The 17,138-nt window shown below is 45.7% G+C and overlaps 1 protein-coding gene across 1 annotated transcript in view; it reads right to left on the bottom strand.

Moving 5' to 3' along the window:
- The window catches only part of ARHGAP32 (Rho GTPase activating protein 32), a gene marked incomplete at its 3' end in the record, with an annotated part of 172,213 nt that overhangs the window by 135,571 nt on the left and 19,504 nt on the right, over positions 1-17,138 (bottom strand). The window contains exon 2 of the mRNA XM_082297092.1: positions 9,037-9,145. Coding sequence (XP_082153218.1) covers positions 9,037-9,144 — 108 coding nt within the window. The 5' untranslated portion in view covers position 9,145. The remainder of the gene's footprint in view (positions 1-9,036; positions 9,146-17,138) is intronic.

Here is a 17,138-nt window from a genome sequence, read left to right as displayed (position 1 = left end):
AGGTATAAATCGGATTAGCAACTCAGGAGCTGTCCCAGTGCAGCAGCAGCAAGATGGGGAAGGTGGAAAAAACGCAGCCTGACGTTCAACCCCAGCATCTGAGTCAGTACAATTAACAGGAATTTATATTTCTGTGTGTTAAGCCAACGTGGGCTCAGCTTTTGTTTACAGAAAAGAGCTGTTTCCAATGGCATGAGCACAAAACTGGGATCCCCTGCACTCCCTGCCCAAAGCCCTGGAACAACACAGCAATGTGAGGAATGTGTCTGCCTGCAGCATGCAATTTACACCACACACTGTCCACAAACTTCTGACCAGCACAACAAAGAGTGGCTTCATTAACTCTGTCCAAGGGTGTGGGGAAAGCTCAGCCTGGGATCACACACCAGGCTGCACAAACTGGGCAGGACTCCTCAGTCCTGCCTTCCCACCAGGAAAGGTGACACATGCTGGAAATGTGAGGTGACACTGCTCTCCAGAAATGACCTGGTGACACTCAGGTGAGGTCAGAACAGGACACCTGATGTCACACGAGCTGGGAAAGTGAATAAAGACCATGGAGCTGCTGCCAGGGCTGGAGCCCCTCTGCTCTGGAGCCAGGCTGGGAGAGCTGGGGGTGCTCACCTGGAGAGGAGAAGGCTCCAGGGAGAGCTCAGAGCCCCTTGCAGGGCCTAAAGGGGCTCCAGCAGAGCTGCAGAGGGACTGGGGACAAGGCATGGAGGGACAGGACCCAGGGAATGGCTTCCCAGTGCCAGAGGGCAGGGCTGGATGGGATACTGGGAAGGAATTGTTCCCTGGGAGGGTGGGCAGGCCCTGGCACAGGGTGCCCAGAGCAGCTGGGGCTGCCCCTGGATCCCTGGCAGTGCCCAAGGCCAGGCTGGACATTGGGGCTGGGAGCAGCCTGGGACAGTGGGAGGTGTCCCTGCCCATGGCAGGGGGTGGCACTGGATGGGCTTTAAGGTCCATCCCAACCAAATCCATTCTGGAATTCTACAATGACCTCTTCCCCACATCCCCAAGCACATGAACTCTGCAGAAACCAACCGTGAGAACCTTCATCCACCAAGGATGTTTTCTTGCATTCATAAAGTTGTTAGCTAAGAATTAGGAATATTTCCCCCCATAGGTCAATATTTATGGAGAAAAAGAAACAACCCAGAGACTGAGACATAAAAACACATGCACTGAGAAATTAAACCCAAACAAATTAAGAAGCCATTGCTACATGGGAGTGCACCTGAGACACACCAGATGATCTGTGCAGACCAGCCCAGGAGCAGCCAGGGCAGCACATACAAAGCCAGGGAAATGCTGTGCCACAGCAAGAATCCACAGTTAAACCCTGAATTCTGCATCCACACCACAGAGCAGCTTCAGGTGCTTTCAGGCTGCAAATATTTGGTTGCAGTACAAGACACAGAGCAATACAAGAACAAGCAGACCCTAAAATTTCTTTAGCAGTTAGTGAAACAAGAGGCTCACCAGGAGCACTGCGGGCCTGAGGCCGGGTTTGTGATAGCCTGGTTTGAAGAGGCACAGCCGGTATTTTGAACTCCCACCCCAATCCTTCAGCCCCAAGCCACTCTCTCCTCCCTCCCCTCATTGCAGCTGTAACTGGTTCAGTGGTGCAGTACCAGTCCCTGAAACAATCCAGATTAAAAAAGCAAAGCTGAACTTCCTCTGGGGGGTTACTCCTGAATGAGATTAATACAGTGATTCACTTCCCAACTCTTCCTCCCTGGCAGTGTCCAAGGCCAGGCTGGACATTGAGGCTTGGAACAACCTGGGATAGTGGAAGGTGTCCCTGCCCATGGTAGGGGTGGGACTGGATGATCTCTAAGGTGCCTTCCAACCCAAACATTCCATGATTCCATGAATAATCTGTGCCCTGGCAACCACAGTATTTGATCAAATCCCAAAAAACATCGTGCAGCCTTATGCCAACACAGCACTGACCAATACTGTGCAGCAAGGCAGAAATGTAGGGAATGCTTTAAATAAAAAAGTCAGGCTAAAGATTACCAACATTTTCAGGGAATAATTCATCACCTTATAATTAGGAAGGCTGAATCATGGCAAAAAAAAATTAATGCCTACAACCTTCAGAAAGACAAACTCTGACATGATTTGTTTGTCCCTTGGGCTTAAACTGGGGTGGGGAATGGAAGGGGATGGTTGACCAAACTATTGATAATCCTTCAAAAACTGTTCCATCTTTTCCCTGCACTATGATAACTAAGAAGACCTAGACACTTACTAAAAAAAAAAGCCATTATAAATAAGAGACTTCTTTCCCTTCCTAGATGTTCCACCTTATTTTTAAGCAGCTGTGAGTAGGGAAAAGTGATTGACAGTAAATAAATTTTAAGTTTTATCCCCCAAATAAAATAAGTACATTTCAAACAACTGTGGCATTTCCTGTAATCTGACAACAAAGCAGGCACAGAAAGAGATCAGCTTTGGAACAGCCTGGGAGGGAAAGAGGTGGAGGGTCATGACAGTGTAATCCTGACTCCAGAGCTCAGGGGAGGAAAGAACCTGGAGTAGCTACAACAGCATCCCAGCACCATGGGAACAGCAGCACCAGCAAGAGCAGCCTGGCTGAGGCAGAATTAGGAAAGAAATGCCAGACAGGATGCATTAAAATTGGTGATCATGGTGCACAACAAACTGCACTGATCCAGCCTTAGCAAATCCTAAATCATTCCTTCATTTTGTTGTACATAAACAGACTTTCAAACAGGTATTTACAAAATATAATTTGGATCTCCTGGCTCAACACAGCAGTGCCAGAGTGCACACACTGTACAGGCTGTAAATGTAACCAGAAACTATTGCTGCTCTTGCCTATGAAAACTAAATGATTGCTATGAATTAATACTTCCTGCCAAAAATACAGTAACCATTCTGGACTAATTGAACTTATTTAATTGGCAAACCCAAATGGAAGCCAATGTGCCAATTAAGTGATTGCCCCAATTTCTGAAGATTCTCAGGGACAAGCTCCGTGCTGGGAGTCAGCCTGTGAAATGAAAAGGCCCCTCTAACCAAGAGGCAGAGAAAGAACCTCACACAGCAACAGAAGCCCTTGCCAAAAGCTTAACAAGGGGAAAAATGCTCGATTCATGCAGCAATAACAAGGAAAAGCAAGTTACGTGGATTGAAAAGGAAACACAGGTTACTGGTGCAATGCCAGATCAGAACTGCTTTGATCAAAATATTATTGTACCTGAAGCCTGCCTGGTGTGCTGGCCTCTCCCAAAACATTTGTGTCAGATCAGTGCCTGTGTTGTCCACACTTCCTGGATTTCCATCCCATCCTTACCTCTGCTACACCCATTCCCTGAGCTGCAGCAATTCACATGGAAATGCTGTGCTGGACACAGAAGACACGCTGCAGTTTCTGCAAGATCAGCAAGTCCTGACTCACTACTCCAGGCAAGTCAAGAGCCTGAGGACCTTCACAGCACAAAACCAACCTCCAGACTTACAGGTAACATAGGGAACATTTTCTGTAGCATTTAAGAAAGGCAGTGACCCCTCAGACTTAGAGCCAGAAGCCAAATGCTGGAGCATTTAGGTGGAGAACCATCTAAGCCGGGCTCAGAGCCTGCCAGGGCTCATGGAGACTTTGGACAATGCTCACAGAACAGGGTGGGATTGCTGGGATTCTTGGCCCTCCTGTGCAGGGCCAGGAGTTGGACTCAATGACTTGTGGGTCCCTTCCAGCTCAGGAGATTCCATGATCCTAAAGTCCATTTCTACTGAATTGTCCAAGCCCTTCAAAAATAGCAGAAAAAAACCCCAAAATTTCAGCTTCATATCTCCCAAAACTTCCCCTTGCACCTGAGAGGTTAAAACTTTACACTTTTAAAAAGAACTTGCATCTGGGCAGTCAGAGTTCAAAAGCACTTTTTCCCCCCAAGAAACTTCCTCCATGCTGGGGAAGCCATCTGAGAACAGGAGGAGTCTGACAAAACTCTGACAGTGACTTCAGAGCTCCCAACCACATCCTCAGCTGTAAAACTGCGGCCTTGGTTCATACACGTACAAAGCATGAAAAGGCACGGAAAAAAAATACAAAATGTCAATTTTAACATGTTTAAGGGTATTATATCTACATAGCTCAGAAGCTAAAATTAGATCATTTCAGTAAAAATTTGGAAATCACTACAGCTGACAGGGCCAAGCAAATGGGTTCTCCACGTTCCCTTTTTATTCAGATTTTGCCACAACTCCTGGAAGTATTCATGTTAGCCTGCATCAGAAACAGGCCTGATGTTTTGTGAACTAAAAACCAACCAATGAACCAATACTAATTTTAAAAGAAGCCCCTTGTATTCTATTTTTGGCATCTATTCTTGCAGAATCCCCACTCAAGACCTGGGGCAGAACTGACTGAGTGCTGCACAAAGAATGAGAAATAAACACTAAGGACATAAAAATCTTTCTTTAAACCCCTACAATGCCCTAATCTCTGCACACATTCATAATTGCATTTAAAAATAGTTTTCTCCTCACTCATGTCCCAGATTTAACAGTGATATATTGAGGCCTCATTAAAAAGCCTTTATTACCTTCACAAGCCACGGTACTTTCCCTACCTGGTACCAAATGCTGAAAATACTACAGATCTCAGAATCCCTCTGACCTAAGAACTAAGATTCTTCCAGGACCTCATAGGACAGGCTCCAACCCCTGTGCCTTTCTAAAGTTTGCATTTTTCCTAAGAAAATTCCATCAGCATAAGCCTAAAATGGTGATGGGTACCAGCTGCAGCTGCTGCCTTCTTGTGCACTTGTCAAACTCACAGATTCAGGAGACTTTTCCAATTGTAATTTAGGGGTTCCCCCTTTCCAGGCAAACTGGTTCTACACCAGTAACAGCTGACTCCAGCTGTCACCTCACGACCCTGTTATGGACAACAGAACTCCCAGATCCCGTGAGATCCCAGCCAGAGGTGCCCCAGGGGGGAATAAACCTTCCATGGGCTCAGAGACTCATGTTCTGAAGGCTTCCAGAGCTGAAAGAATTGGAAAAGCGCAGGGAAAGTGACTCTTTCAGAAGCACACAGAGAATCACTGAAAGGCTTGAGTTGAAGGGACCTTAAAGCCCATCCAGTGCCACCCCCTGCCATGGGCAGGGACACCTCCCACTGTCCCAGGCTGCTCCAAGCCCTGTCCTGTCCTGTCCTGGCCTTGGGCACTGCCAGGGATCCAGGGGCAGCCCCAGCTGCTCTGGGCACCCTGTGCCAGGGCCTGCCCACCCTCCCAGGGAACAATTCCTGCCCAATATCCCATCCAGCCCTGCCCTCTGGCACTGGGAAGCCATTCCCTGTGTCCTGTCCCTCCATGCCTTGTCCCCAGTCCCTCTCCAGCTCTCCTGGAGCCCCTTTAGGCCCTGCAAGGGGCTCTGAGCTCTCCCTGGAGCCTTCTCCTCTCTGGGTGAGCACCCCCAGCTCTCCCAGCCTGGCTCCAGAGCAGAGGGGCTCCAGCCCTGGGAGCAGCTCCGTGGCCTCTCCAGATTCATTCCAGCAGCTCCCGTCCTTGCTGGAGTGTATTCCCCTGAGCTCCAGTGTCAGGTGAAGGCAGCTTCACGTGGCACCTTTCTGTGTCAGCACAGTTGCAATGGGTGCATAAATGAAGATTTTTGTATTTATCTCAGCATTTTTATCCTGCTTCCCCACAAAACTCAGCCAGGTAGAAGACAAAGGCAGCAGGCACAGAGGGTCTGTAAGCACAGCAGCCTGACGGGGGGAGAGCTGCTGGCTCAGTGCTTTTAAACACTGCAACTTCCTGGACTCACGGAGAGGGGGTGGGAGGAACTCAGGAGGTCAGTAACGTGTGGTAAATGTAATATTAAGCACAAATATCAATTTATGCCAAAGTTAATGCAGGCTGAGGACAGCTGTTTTGTAGGCTCATCTGAGAAATATTACATAAAGGCTCTTTCACAACTTCATTTCTTGTAACTTAGAAATAGAGCACTCAGCAGGGCCTGACAAGGAAAAGATACCCCTTTCCTTTAAAATAACATTATTGTCTCAGAGAAATGTTAGAAAATCCATAAACTGCAATTTTCCTTGGCTCACACAGGGCTTTTCAGCCCCAGAACTCAGAAGTGTTCTATGAAGAACGTCAGTATCATCAACTGCATTTTCTTAAGTGGAGCAGAGGCAGAAATCCCGGGATGTGTGAAGGTTACCCAGCAGGTGCAGCACAGTGGGAATTGGGGCTGAAACAGCCAGAAAAAAATGTGCCTGATACACCCAAATTCTAAAAATACAGAGCATGAGCGGGGGGGGGGGGGGGGGGGAATACAAAATACAGCAATGCTTGAGGAGCACACAGGCAGTTGCCACATCACCCAGCTCCTGGGAGCCCTGTCCAGCCATGGCTGCCTCCCCTTCTGCCTGGACCTCACCTCCAACACAGAACTGCACCAGAAACACTGAGGACGAGGTGTCCCTGGATCCCTGCAAGTGTCCAAGGCCAGGCTGGGTGGAGCTTGGAGCAACCTGGGATAGTGAAAGGTGTCCCTGCCCATGGCAGGGGGGTGGCAGTGGATGAGCTTTAAAGTCTCTTCCAACCCAAACCATCCCACAGTTATGGGATTTCCCCTACATAAATAAGGTCTCCAACACAAAATCACTTGTCCTCCTGCTAAACCACAAACACAAAACAAGCAGTGTTAAAAAGCAGGTGGAAGTATAAATAATAAACTAAAGAAGACAGGAGGGAAGAAGGACTGAACCTACTCAGGTGCCCAGAATGAACTGGCAATGACAGAAACATTAAAAGTAAGAACTTCTGTCACCTTACACTTACAGTATAGGAGGACATTCAACCTCCACACATTTAGAAAGACCTTCAGTTTATTTCTTGTTAAGAAAAAGCTCTGGAAACAAAGCACTTACATAAATTAATAATAAGCACTTTGAAAAATATTGTGGATAAAAGCAGGGAGGAAGAGTAGGGACGACTCATTCATGTAACTGTGAATGCATAAATTGACTTTTCCCAATAAAAGCATGTACCAAGGCAGAGTTCAGGAGACAAGTGCCAGGTGAGTGCCCAGCTGCCCGCAGTGTCCCTCGGCTCAGCCTTTGCTCACCCAGCAGAAGGTGAAATTCATGCGAGGTGACAACGCCTGGTGCCTGTCAGGGCTCCAGCAGCAGCCAGGGGAACCAATGGAGAGAGCAACTTCTTCAGCCCTGCAGCCTCCATTCCCTGGGGCTGGGGCTTCAAGCAGCAATAAACCTAAAAACTGCATCTGCAATGGCCACTAAGCAAAACTGAGGTGTACTGTGGCACTCTGAGACAGTCACACAGCATGGAAGGAGCAATCTCTGGGACAAGGCTGAACCAGAGGCTGCTAAAAATGCAAAGTGAAGGAATAGAGTGAAGGGAGAAATCTCAGGCTTAAAATGATCAGGAAAAAGGCAGAATATTGAAGATATGCTGGTTAAACAGAGAAGAACAGTGACAGTGCTGAACAAGGTCCTGCAAATATTTACATCTAAATACTGCCCCTGACTGGAGGTAAGGCAGAGGTTGAAAGTAGAAATTTGATTCGCTCAACAGAGTAAACACAAGCAAGTGAGATTTCCCCCCCCCTCTTAAAACTGTGTTCAGAGGACCCTGAGGTGAAACCAACACTGTGAGCACAAATCCAGCCACTCTAAATACAGGTTCAGTAGCTTTACTGTCCCTCATCACACCAAGTCCCGGTGCAGTAATCCCAGCTGGGAATTTCCCTGTTTATCATCCTCTCAATCTCTTCTCCACTGGACCAGTCAGTTTTGGCATTGCTGGCACAGAGCTGTGTGCCAGCAAATGTGTTTTAAAACCTGAATTAATGAGAGGAACATGATGCAGGATAAAATAAACACTGAAGAGTGTCCATGAGCACAACAGCCTCAAGCAGGTGAACATTCCCTTCACTGCAAATCAACCAGGAGAAAACAAATGAGATATGCCAGGAAACCTGTGTCACAGGTGAGGACACTGAATTACAGCCTGACAGCTCTGAGACATAGCTGGGGGTCACAGACAGCAGAGAGGTGTCACACAGCGACTCCCACCAGACTCCAGGGTGTGGGAAGCTCCGAGCTGGGAGCAGGTGCTGCTGCCTGAGCAGTGCTGATGGGAACAGACAGTGCTCCCAACGGGGCCAAGGTGGAGAGAAGGCAGAAACAGCCTCACACGAGGAGGAAAAAAATTACAAAGTGAAAACTGCAAAAATTGACAGGCTGGGAGAGCTGGGGGTGTTCACCTGGAGAAGGGAAGGATCCAGGGAGAGCTCAGAGCCCCTGTCAGTGCCTAAAGGGGGCTTGTAAATAGGAGGGTGAGAGACTTTATACAGGCAGAGGGTGACGGGGGGGGGATGGCTTCCCACTGCCAAGTGCAGGGCTAGATGGGATATTGGGAAGAAATTCCTCCCTGTGAGGGTGGGGAGGCCCTGGCACAGGGTGCCCAGAGAAGCTGTGGCTGCAAAAACCCCCATGTATCTTAAGGTAATCCAGGTGTCTGAGGCCCACTGCGCACCTGAGTGCCTTCTGTGAGATGAGAACAGCACCTTTGTGTGTGCTTTTCTGCAGCTCTGGTCCCTCTGACGGCAGGTTTGCTCTCAGGCTGAGGTTTTATTTATGTAGACTTAGCCAGCATTTTGCTAAAATCTCATTCCTCCACAATGCTACATGCTTCAAAGAGCATGTTTTTACAAGAAGTTCCCTTCATGCTCAGAAGTCTTGCTGAAAAAGAGGTTAATGCAGACTGAAAATCGTTGTGACATTATGGACCTTTTAATTGGTTACAAGACCTGCTTTGGGGCACGCATTAATAGAGCAGAAGCGTTGTGAAAGCTCCTTCCCTCTCCTTGACAAACTGCCAGAGGAAGGGAAGCATTTTGGCCTTGTTCAAAGTACTGTGCAATCCATTAAAAAAGCTGAAACTCGGGGAGTATAAATGGAGTAGAGGAGCAGAGTGTTCAGAATGGTGAATAATGGGAGGAGGAGATGTAAGCCAGGTGTTTTACCATGGCGCTGAGCGTCTCCTCCCAGTCCGGCCTCTCCCTGGGATGGATGCTCCTCTGCAGCTCTGGAACAAAGTCATCTTCTTCTGTGTGGACAGAGGACTTCATCATTCTGGAAAGGAGGACAGAAGTTGGACATTCAGTGACAATTCCTAGGTAATTTCACACCGAGTCTGTTACAGTGCTCAGTTATGTGACAGCATAAAATGATTTTCACAGCCAGGACTCCTGAGTTTCCCCCACTTCCTCATTATACAAGCAGGACAAGAGTGTAAATCTGATGGAGAGAAGTCTGCACTTCCTAACCAATCAGTGGATAATTTTGTTTAATCACTGCACAATTTGCAAGTCTCACAACACAGAAAAATGCAGAGGACTAATTTTCAGTCCACTTCAGAAAAATGGTTCCTATTTGCCCAGGCAAACAGCAAGAGAAACACACACTTGTAAGGAGAAATACGCACATTTGATTCCTCCTCCTGGAGGTTTTGCCTGAAATGGGGAAAACAGTTTCCAAATCTTAGTCTGACTCCACATCCCAAGGCCTGATCCATCAGCTCTCATCTCATCCCTTCCTGATCCTATCTGAAGAGTGAGCACCTCAAATCAGCCTGATGTGACCAAGTGAAGCTTTTCTTCAGATAAGGAGCCATCTTCCAAATACCCTGTGAAGGTTATTCCAAGGCTGCACAGAGATCAGAGGCTCAAAATGAAAACTGAGAAGGAATTCATAAAAGCTCCTCAGCCCCTCCACATGACAGCACTCTGCAAATATGAATTCTTTTTTCACTTTGTTTGTATAAATGTGCCTTTGCAGAGATCATGGCATAGACTTGAAGTACCAAAGGCCTGTTCATAGTCTGGTATCACCCATTCCAGTTTCATTAAATGTGATATTCAGGCAGGCTTTTATTCCCTTAATAGATCACCACTTATTTATTTAGGATAAGCATTTTGATAACCAGCAAGGGCTGGTTTCTAACCCTGCTGATTTATGCACCACTTGACTGAAACACGCCTGGTGAAAGCCAGTTAATGAAACTCCTTTGCTTCAGATCCAAGATTTGAAGTTCTGAAACCCCAACATGCTGCTTGACACTGGGCCAAAGCATTTAACTCTGCTTTGTTCTCTCCAAGAGGGTTAAGGATGAAGTAATTAACACTGCAATAATAGCACGGCTGGGTTAGGAATTTCAGCCCGTACAATTTCATCTCCCCAGCTTTGTGATCATATTTCTGCTCCAATAAAAAACACATCCCAGAGAAAATGAGCCTCAAAACCGAAAGTCACAATGCCCCAGGGAAATGCTGCTCACCGGGCTTGTGTGTCCTTCCCACCCTAAACATCACCCACTGTCCTCAGGAGGGAAAAAATGCACCTACCTGGGGAAAGCTGCAGAGAGCTGAAAAAAATCTGGATGAAAGTGCCGTGATTTAGAATACAGAGGTGCAATGTCAGCTCAGAAAGGAGACCCTCACCTTTGCAATAGATGTTTAAAAAAATTTGGGGGTTGAAAGACTAAAAATTTGCTGCTTCAATTCTCCTTTGCACATCAAGAGGAGGAGACCTGGCCTGGCTCTCACAGCCCCAGCTCCACCACAGGAGAGGTTTCCTACTTAATTTAAAGCAGAGGAAACCAAGTTGTGCAACTCAGAAACAAGAGACAAACCAAAAAAGAAAAAAAAGAAAAAAACCTCAACTTTTTAAATCAGTGCCATGATTTTGAAAAAGGCTCATCCTGAGGATTTCTAGACGTTGGGGTTTGACCATATTGCAGCTGAATAAAAAGATTCTAAACAAATTATCCCACAGCAGCTTCAGTCTAATTCCCTGAGGTGACGGAGTGGAAGGAAGGGTGATGTGATCAAGACCCACCTTCTAGAGCAGCTAAAACAATCAGCTTATCAAAGTGCTTGCTCAGTTTGAAGATTTGAAAATAACAGGACTGCATTTACATCTTCATCAGCACTTGGGAGTACAAATGGATTCACTAAACAGCTTCTCAGGCTTCCAGCAATTGCTGCCAGATTTCTCCTCCGAAATGTGTTGGCTGCAGTGGTGAGAGTGAGTGCAGAGGATAGTATGTCCTAATTGAAAATAATCCTGGGAATCAGGAGCATGTTCAGGGTCTGTATCCTCACACTGGATCAACACGGATGTCACAGCACCCTGCTCTTTTTACCACACTCCATTTCTTTCATCTATAAAATTCCATGATAAACTCTTCCCAAACCCTTCCCACTGAGATCCCAAAATGCAGTCCCATTATTCTTCCTGTGAAGGTGTTCTGGACTTTTACTGCAAATTAGAAAAGCTCTGCATGCAAAATTGAGCCTTTAAAACAGTCAGTTCTTTGAGCTTTTGCCAGACTTGGAATATTTTACTGCTGCGGGAAATTCAAACTTAGTCACAGTACCACAGAAATATTGGAAATGATACCGAATATTTTCTCTCTGACACAATTATCAGCACTTGATAACCATCTGTGCACACTTATTAATCTTTAATAGCCCCTACTTAATTGCCTGCCATCTGAGACAGAGAGCAAGGAAGGCTGGAGATGCTGCAGGTAATATTAGTACTTTATGGATTAAGTCTGGTGGCTTTTTCCTGCCCATCAGTGGCCTGGATGAAGGAAAATAACTTCGTGAACTTGCAGCAATGAAGCAGGGAGAGGAGCAGGGCCAGAAAGGGGGGAGAGTTGGAAGAAAAGCAGCTTCTCAACACACTGTCCTTTTTAAAAGGTTTCCTGTGGGCTTGTAAAACCTCAGAGCAACAGCTGGGGAAGGAGCTTTCCTACCAGCCAGGCACAGGGAAAACCCTGGCCTCACCCCAAGACAAGCCTGGAATACTATCTATAGGTATAATCACATTCCCACATTTTTATATGCATGTGTATTATGGATGTTTGACATTATTTTAATTTATAGAGCAAATAAATAGCACAACATACATATGTCTGATTCACCACACATGTCAAGCTGTAACAAGACAAATTGTCTTGTTTCTGCCATGGATTCTTTTCCACAGGAGGGGAAAATACCTCAAATCCCAGGAGGGCTTACACAGAACACTGACACATGGACCTTGTAAACATTAAAGGCCAAACAAACTAAAGGAGCTGCTCTATAATGGCTCCACTTGGGTATTTCAGGAGAGATGTCAATGAGTGAGAAGCCACTACAGAATTTAATCCTGGCCATTAGAATAGAAATATAATTTTACTTAAAATGCCACTTCCTCAACCTCTCAGCAGCTCTGCCCTTGCAATGAAATGTGACACCGTTATATTAATAAAAGTTCTGGTGTACAGAGGCCATTAAGCAATTCCTCTGCAGATGAATGAACCCTTCTTCATTGTAAATTGAGAACCAAATGTACTGGAACAAATGTTTACAGGACATTTCGCAGAAGGCCCAGCCCACTTTCACACCCACCCTTTGAAGTTCTCTGGTAGGTCAAGTTGATTAATTTAGTCAGAACTTGTACATTTGTACACGACACAACTGTATTGAGAAAACATCTCATGTCCTTTTCCACCTTCTCAAACCCCATTAGCTGCTCCCATCGTTTATGGTATTTCCGTGCCCTATCAGGAATTAAAACCCTCTGGTGCCTTATCAAGCATCGGGTCCTGCCTGCTCACACTCAGTTGTGTCACAGGGCAGGAAACACCCACAGGAGATCTGCAGGGTGATTTGTATTAAGTAAACTTTATCTCAAGTAAACTTTATATTAAATAGATGAATATGCAGCTTGATGTCCCTAAACTCTACAGTTCCTGCTTGTTTATAAAATTGTAAATTTTAAATACACCTTTCACTAGACAAGAACCTCCCCTATGGTTTTGAAGGAGTTCCACATCCACAAATCCAACATATTTTCACATTTCTGTTTGCACAAGAGAGAAAGAAACACAAAAAGGGGTTTGTGGAAAGAGCTCCTCAAGTTAAACAAGGACAGAACTCTTAAAACATTGTGGGACCCCTACAAGAGTGTCTGTTCCCATAATTCAGGTTCTTTGGCACAGCCCCAGTGCCACAGCAGAGGAGTGACACAACTGTCATGGCTCTGGTGCCCTGTGACACCCGGTGAACGGCAGGATGTGAGGGGGTGACAAATTCCTTCCCGAGGTGCCAACGGTGTGAGAGCCCTGCCAGGCTCCTGGCAGAGAGTTAATTGTCTGCCTGGCACATCCCACTTGGGCAGGCAATGTGTTCCTTAGATTAAATGCCAAATATGATCTGGAGCTGTTCTCCTCCGTGGGGACATCGGGCACTGCAGCCTCTCCTGGCTGCTCCCCCCACCCGTGACTTTTCTTCCTGACCTCCACCTGAGAGGTGAGAGCCGACCAGAACTGATTTATTGGTTTCTTTATTATTTCTATCACACTGCTGTTGTGCCTGGAGATTGCTCCCCTGATGGAAAAGCACAGGTCTGCCCTACAGAACCAACAATTCAAGAGGATTTAGCGCTCCACAGAAAATTATGTTTTCCAAGACATAAATCTTACCCCAAAGGCTACAATTTAATTAAGGCCTGTGCTGACACCAATCTAGACTGAAAACCAATGAGCTTCAAAAACTACCTGATAAAATCTCGTGTTTGTTTTGCTCAAATAATTTGCACAAAAGGCAAAAATAACCCATCCTAGCCTGGGTGGAGCATCCCTGTCCTTCTGAATGTGACGAGTAGAGTTTTAATCCCATAACTCTCAATCACAGCTTGGAAACGTAATCCAGCAGTGAATCAACAGAGAAATACCTTGAAAACTCTGCTTCAGAGGGTTTAAAATAAATCAGTCAAGATGTAAAGTGCTGTGGGTGTCACCCTACAATATATGACAGCAGAATTAAGTCAACTTTTCACATCTCATGAGCCACCCATTGCCACCAGGAAAGGAAGAAAAATTATTAAACAAGAACTGAAATTTGACCCAAAGTTTATAAACACTTGGGCAAGAAGTTGGAATCATGTGACAAACAGATACATCTTCATTTCTGACCTCAGACTTCTACCACAAACACACCCAAAAACTAGGAAATTACATTAGGGAGATGGGGAAAACACCAAAATGCACATACCCCTCTCAGCCCAATTTTCTGAGTAAACTCTGTGTCCATGAAATTAAAGCTAATACAGTGGAAAGGAAGAAAATAATCACACAATATGGAAAGGAGAGATAGCTCACGAGCCTCAGGAAAAATGAAAGAAAGACAGGAATTGCAGGCTGACAGTGCTGACCTGATGAGGATTGCATTTAGCGTGTTTCAAATCAGCTTTGTCAACACCTTCCTGATTACATTATGCCCATCTGTATTACATAAAACAAGATTTCTGAAGTCTGACTCCAGGATCACAGAACATGAAGCTGGAAAAGCCTGGCAAGGTCAGCTCCAAGCCCACCTCATAAATAAACAAATGCTAAATGGATTGTGTTTAATCCTTGGCCACAGAGCGAGAACCTGGCACAACTAAAGGGCTGCTGTGATTGATTGGACACTGTTGAAAGCTGTAATTGCTACTTTTGATGGAAGTTCATCATCAGAGAGCCCAAATTCAATTATGTGGGAAGGCACTGCACAAGGAAAATCAGGAGAGTAACAGTATATTACAATAGGAGAATATCGAAAAATCACTGGAATGAAATGTCATTCAAATATCAGCAAACTGCATTTCTGTGCACTCCAGGCTACTCAGGATGCATTTATTGCCTGGTTCTGAGCTGAGCTCAGTGGGTTTCAGCCTGGGGGTTGTGGATGTGTGAGGGTCTCAGAACTGCAACTGTGGGCAGCAGAAGTCAAAAAATTAACACAAGCTCACTGTGCTGTGCAGCTCTTTAGTTCAGGTGCCCTTCTCACGGAATGCAGGCTTCCCTGGCAATCTATCCATGAAGGAGGCTGGGAATCTCTGAACTGTGGGAACAGAGGTCTGAGCAGGATCTGCACTGCTACAATGAAACGTTGATCCCATCCTACTGGCTGCGATGGCTTTCAAAAATTAACCACCTTAGGTACAGCCACAAAGATAGCTTTAAAATACTTTAAGCACCAAATTGTCTGGTTTTCCCAATGTTCAAATTCCAAATTCATGGTACACCTATGCCCAGGGAGCCCAAGATCACCAATGCACTAAGATGGCGTGGAAGGGCTGTGGGATCCCCAATGCCAATTACTGTCCTTCAGCTACAGAAGGCAATTGGTCACCACAAACCCCTTCACACAAACTTTTAGTTCTGGGGTTTCTATTCCTACAAAGTATTTTTTTTAAGGAAAGAATCACTTCCCATTTGATGTGCATCTCCACCTGCTAAATGAGATTCTCAGCTGCCTGAAATCTCTTTCTCTAAGGAAGGAAAAAAACCTTTTTTTTTCTTTGCATTAACTTCTCTTCTTAAATGAAGAATATATGATGTTAGAAAAACTTTTTAAAAATTAAATATAGGAAGTTTTAAATAAAGATCTTTTAGCAATCAGCACTATCACCTGATTAATTTTTTAAATGCCACAGTGGACATGACAACCCTTCCACTATGAATGTTCCTCTGCAGAGGTAGGCACACAAGGCCAATGGCACTGCAGAGATTAATTAATATATTGGTTTCCTGCCCTGCTCCTGCTCTCTGGACATGCTTTAATATGAGCTCCAATACAGTCAGACAATTATCTCTGCTCAGGGGCTTTACTGTGGTTTCAGACTTCCAAATATACATCTTGTTTATTAATTTGCAAGAACATTTAAACCACATTTTCTGAGCTCTCAAAGAAAAGTTGCACAAACAAGACCAGATTAGCTGGAATTTAAAACCTGCGGGCAAAAGGGCAAGTCTGGGCAGGACAGTTCCCATTTTAGCAGAAAAAGGCATCTCCAGGTACCACAGGCAGCCCCTCTCACCTTGGGAATCAGCTTTTTATTCCCAATTGACTTCTTGGTGTCCCCAACGCTCTGAGAATCTCCCAAGCCCTCCCTAACCCTCACTGCACAAGCAAAGCCCCTGAGCCCAGGGGAGAATGTGGCTTTAAACTGAAAAAGGATAAAATTAGACTAGATATTTGGAAGGAGTTCTTTTCTTTGAGGTTTACACTGGCACAGGGTGCCCAGAGCAGCTGGGGCTGCCCCTGGATCCCTGGCAGTGCCCAAGGCCAGGCTGGATGGGGCTTGGAGCAGCCTGGGACAGTGGGAGGTGTCCCTGCCCATGGCAGGGGTGGCACTGTCCCTGCCCATGGCAGGGGACCACTTTGAGGTCCCTTCCCACCCAAACCAGTCCGGAATTTTGTGATTCCAGAGCTTGAGGGCACTGCCTACGTTCTCACACAGCCACAGGGTTGTCCCAGCAGGACCTTGGCACCACCAAGCAGGCTCCAAGGCACCAAACAACTGAACACTTCTCCCACCCATTGAGGGAAGGAGGGAGGATGGAAAAGGGGAAGCCAACGCTGTACTATAAAACAAACCCTCTGATTGCTTCCTTTCCACCACGCACAGTTCTGTAGGTACACAGTAAAATCAACCCCCAAGCCACCTTCAGTAAATCTCTAAACCTAAAAGCAGCAACAAGGAACTGGGGGTCAACAGACTCGCCTCCTTTTTATCCTGCCCTTCCACCATAGTTTTCGCAACCTCTTGTCTCACATGGGTGTGTTTTATGTCTCAGCTCAGTAACATCCATTTCCAAGTACAGTAAGTGGGTACAGAGAAATGGACTCCATGCTCTGGAAGGGACTGGAACATGGAACTAAGAGCTTTGTGCAACTGGGATGTAAGAATCTGCATTCACGTTAACTGGCATTTCTTTAAGCACTTTATGAAAAGAATAAGTTCTTGGAATATTCAGCTTTTACAAGCTCTGAGACATGTTCTTAGTTATTAAAAAGCTTTACAAAAATAATCACAGAACCCTCATGCTTTTGCATATGTATTACTGAACAAACCTGCTCTTTTATTTGGCAACACATAAAAGATGTTATTTTAGTAGGTGTTCGGCATTTTCTTTCAGAAGAACACAGTGACAGTCAATAAAAAAAATTCCTCTGGAATAGGTTTCTCTCATCACTTTGCCCAGGATAAGAAAAAGAATTAGGAAATCACTGAACAATCAGAATCA

Source organism: Coloeus monedula (genome assembly GCF_965178545.1).
Source record: "Coloeus monedula genome assembly, chromosome: 25".
NCBI classification, from domain to species: domain Eukaryota; kingdom Metazoa; phylum Chordata; class Aves; order Passeriformes; family Corvidae; genus Coloeus; species Coloeus monedula.
Note: the sequence above shows the minus strand (reverse complement) of the source record. Positions and strands in the feature narration are given on the sequence as shown.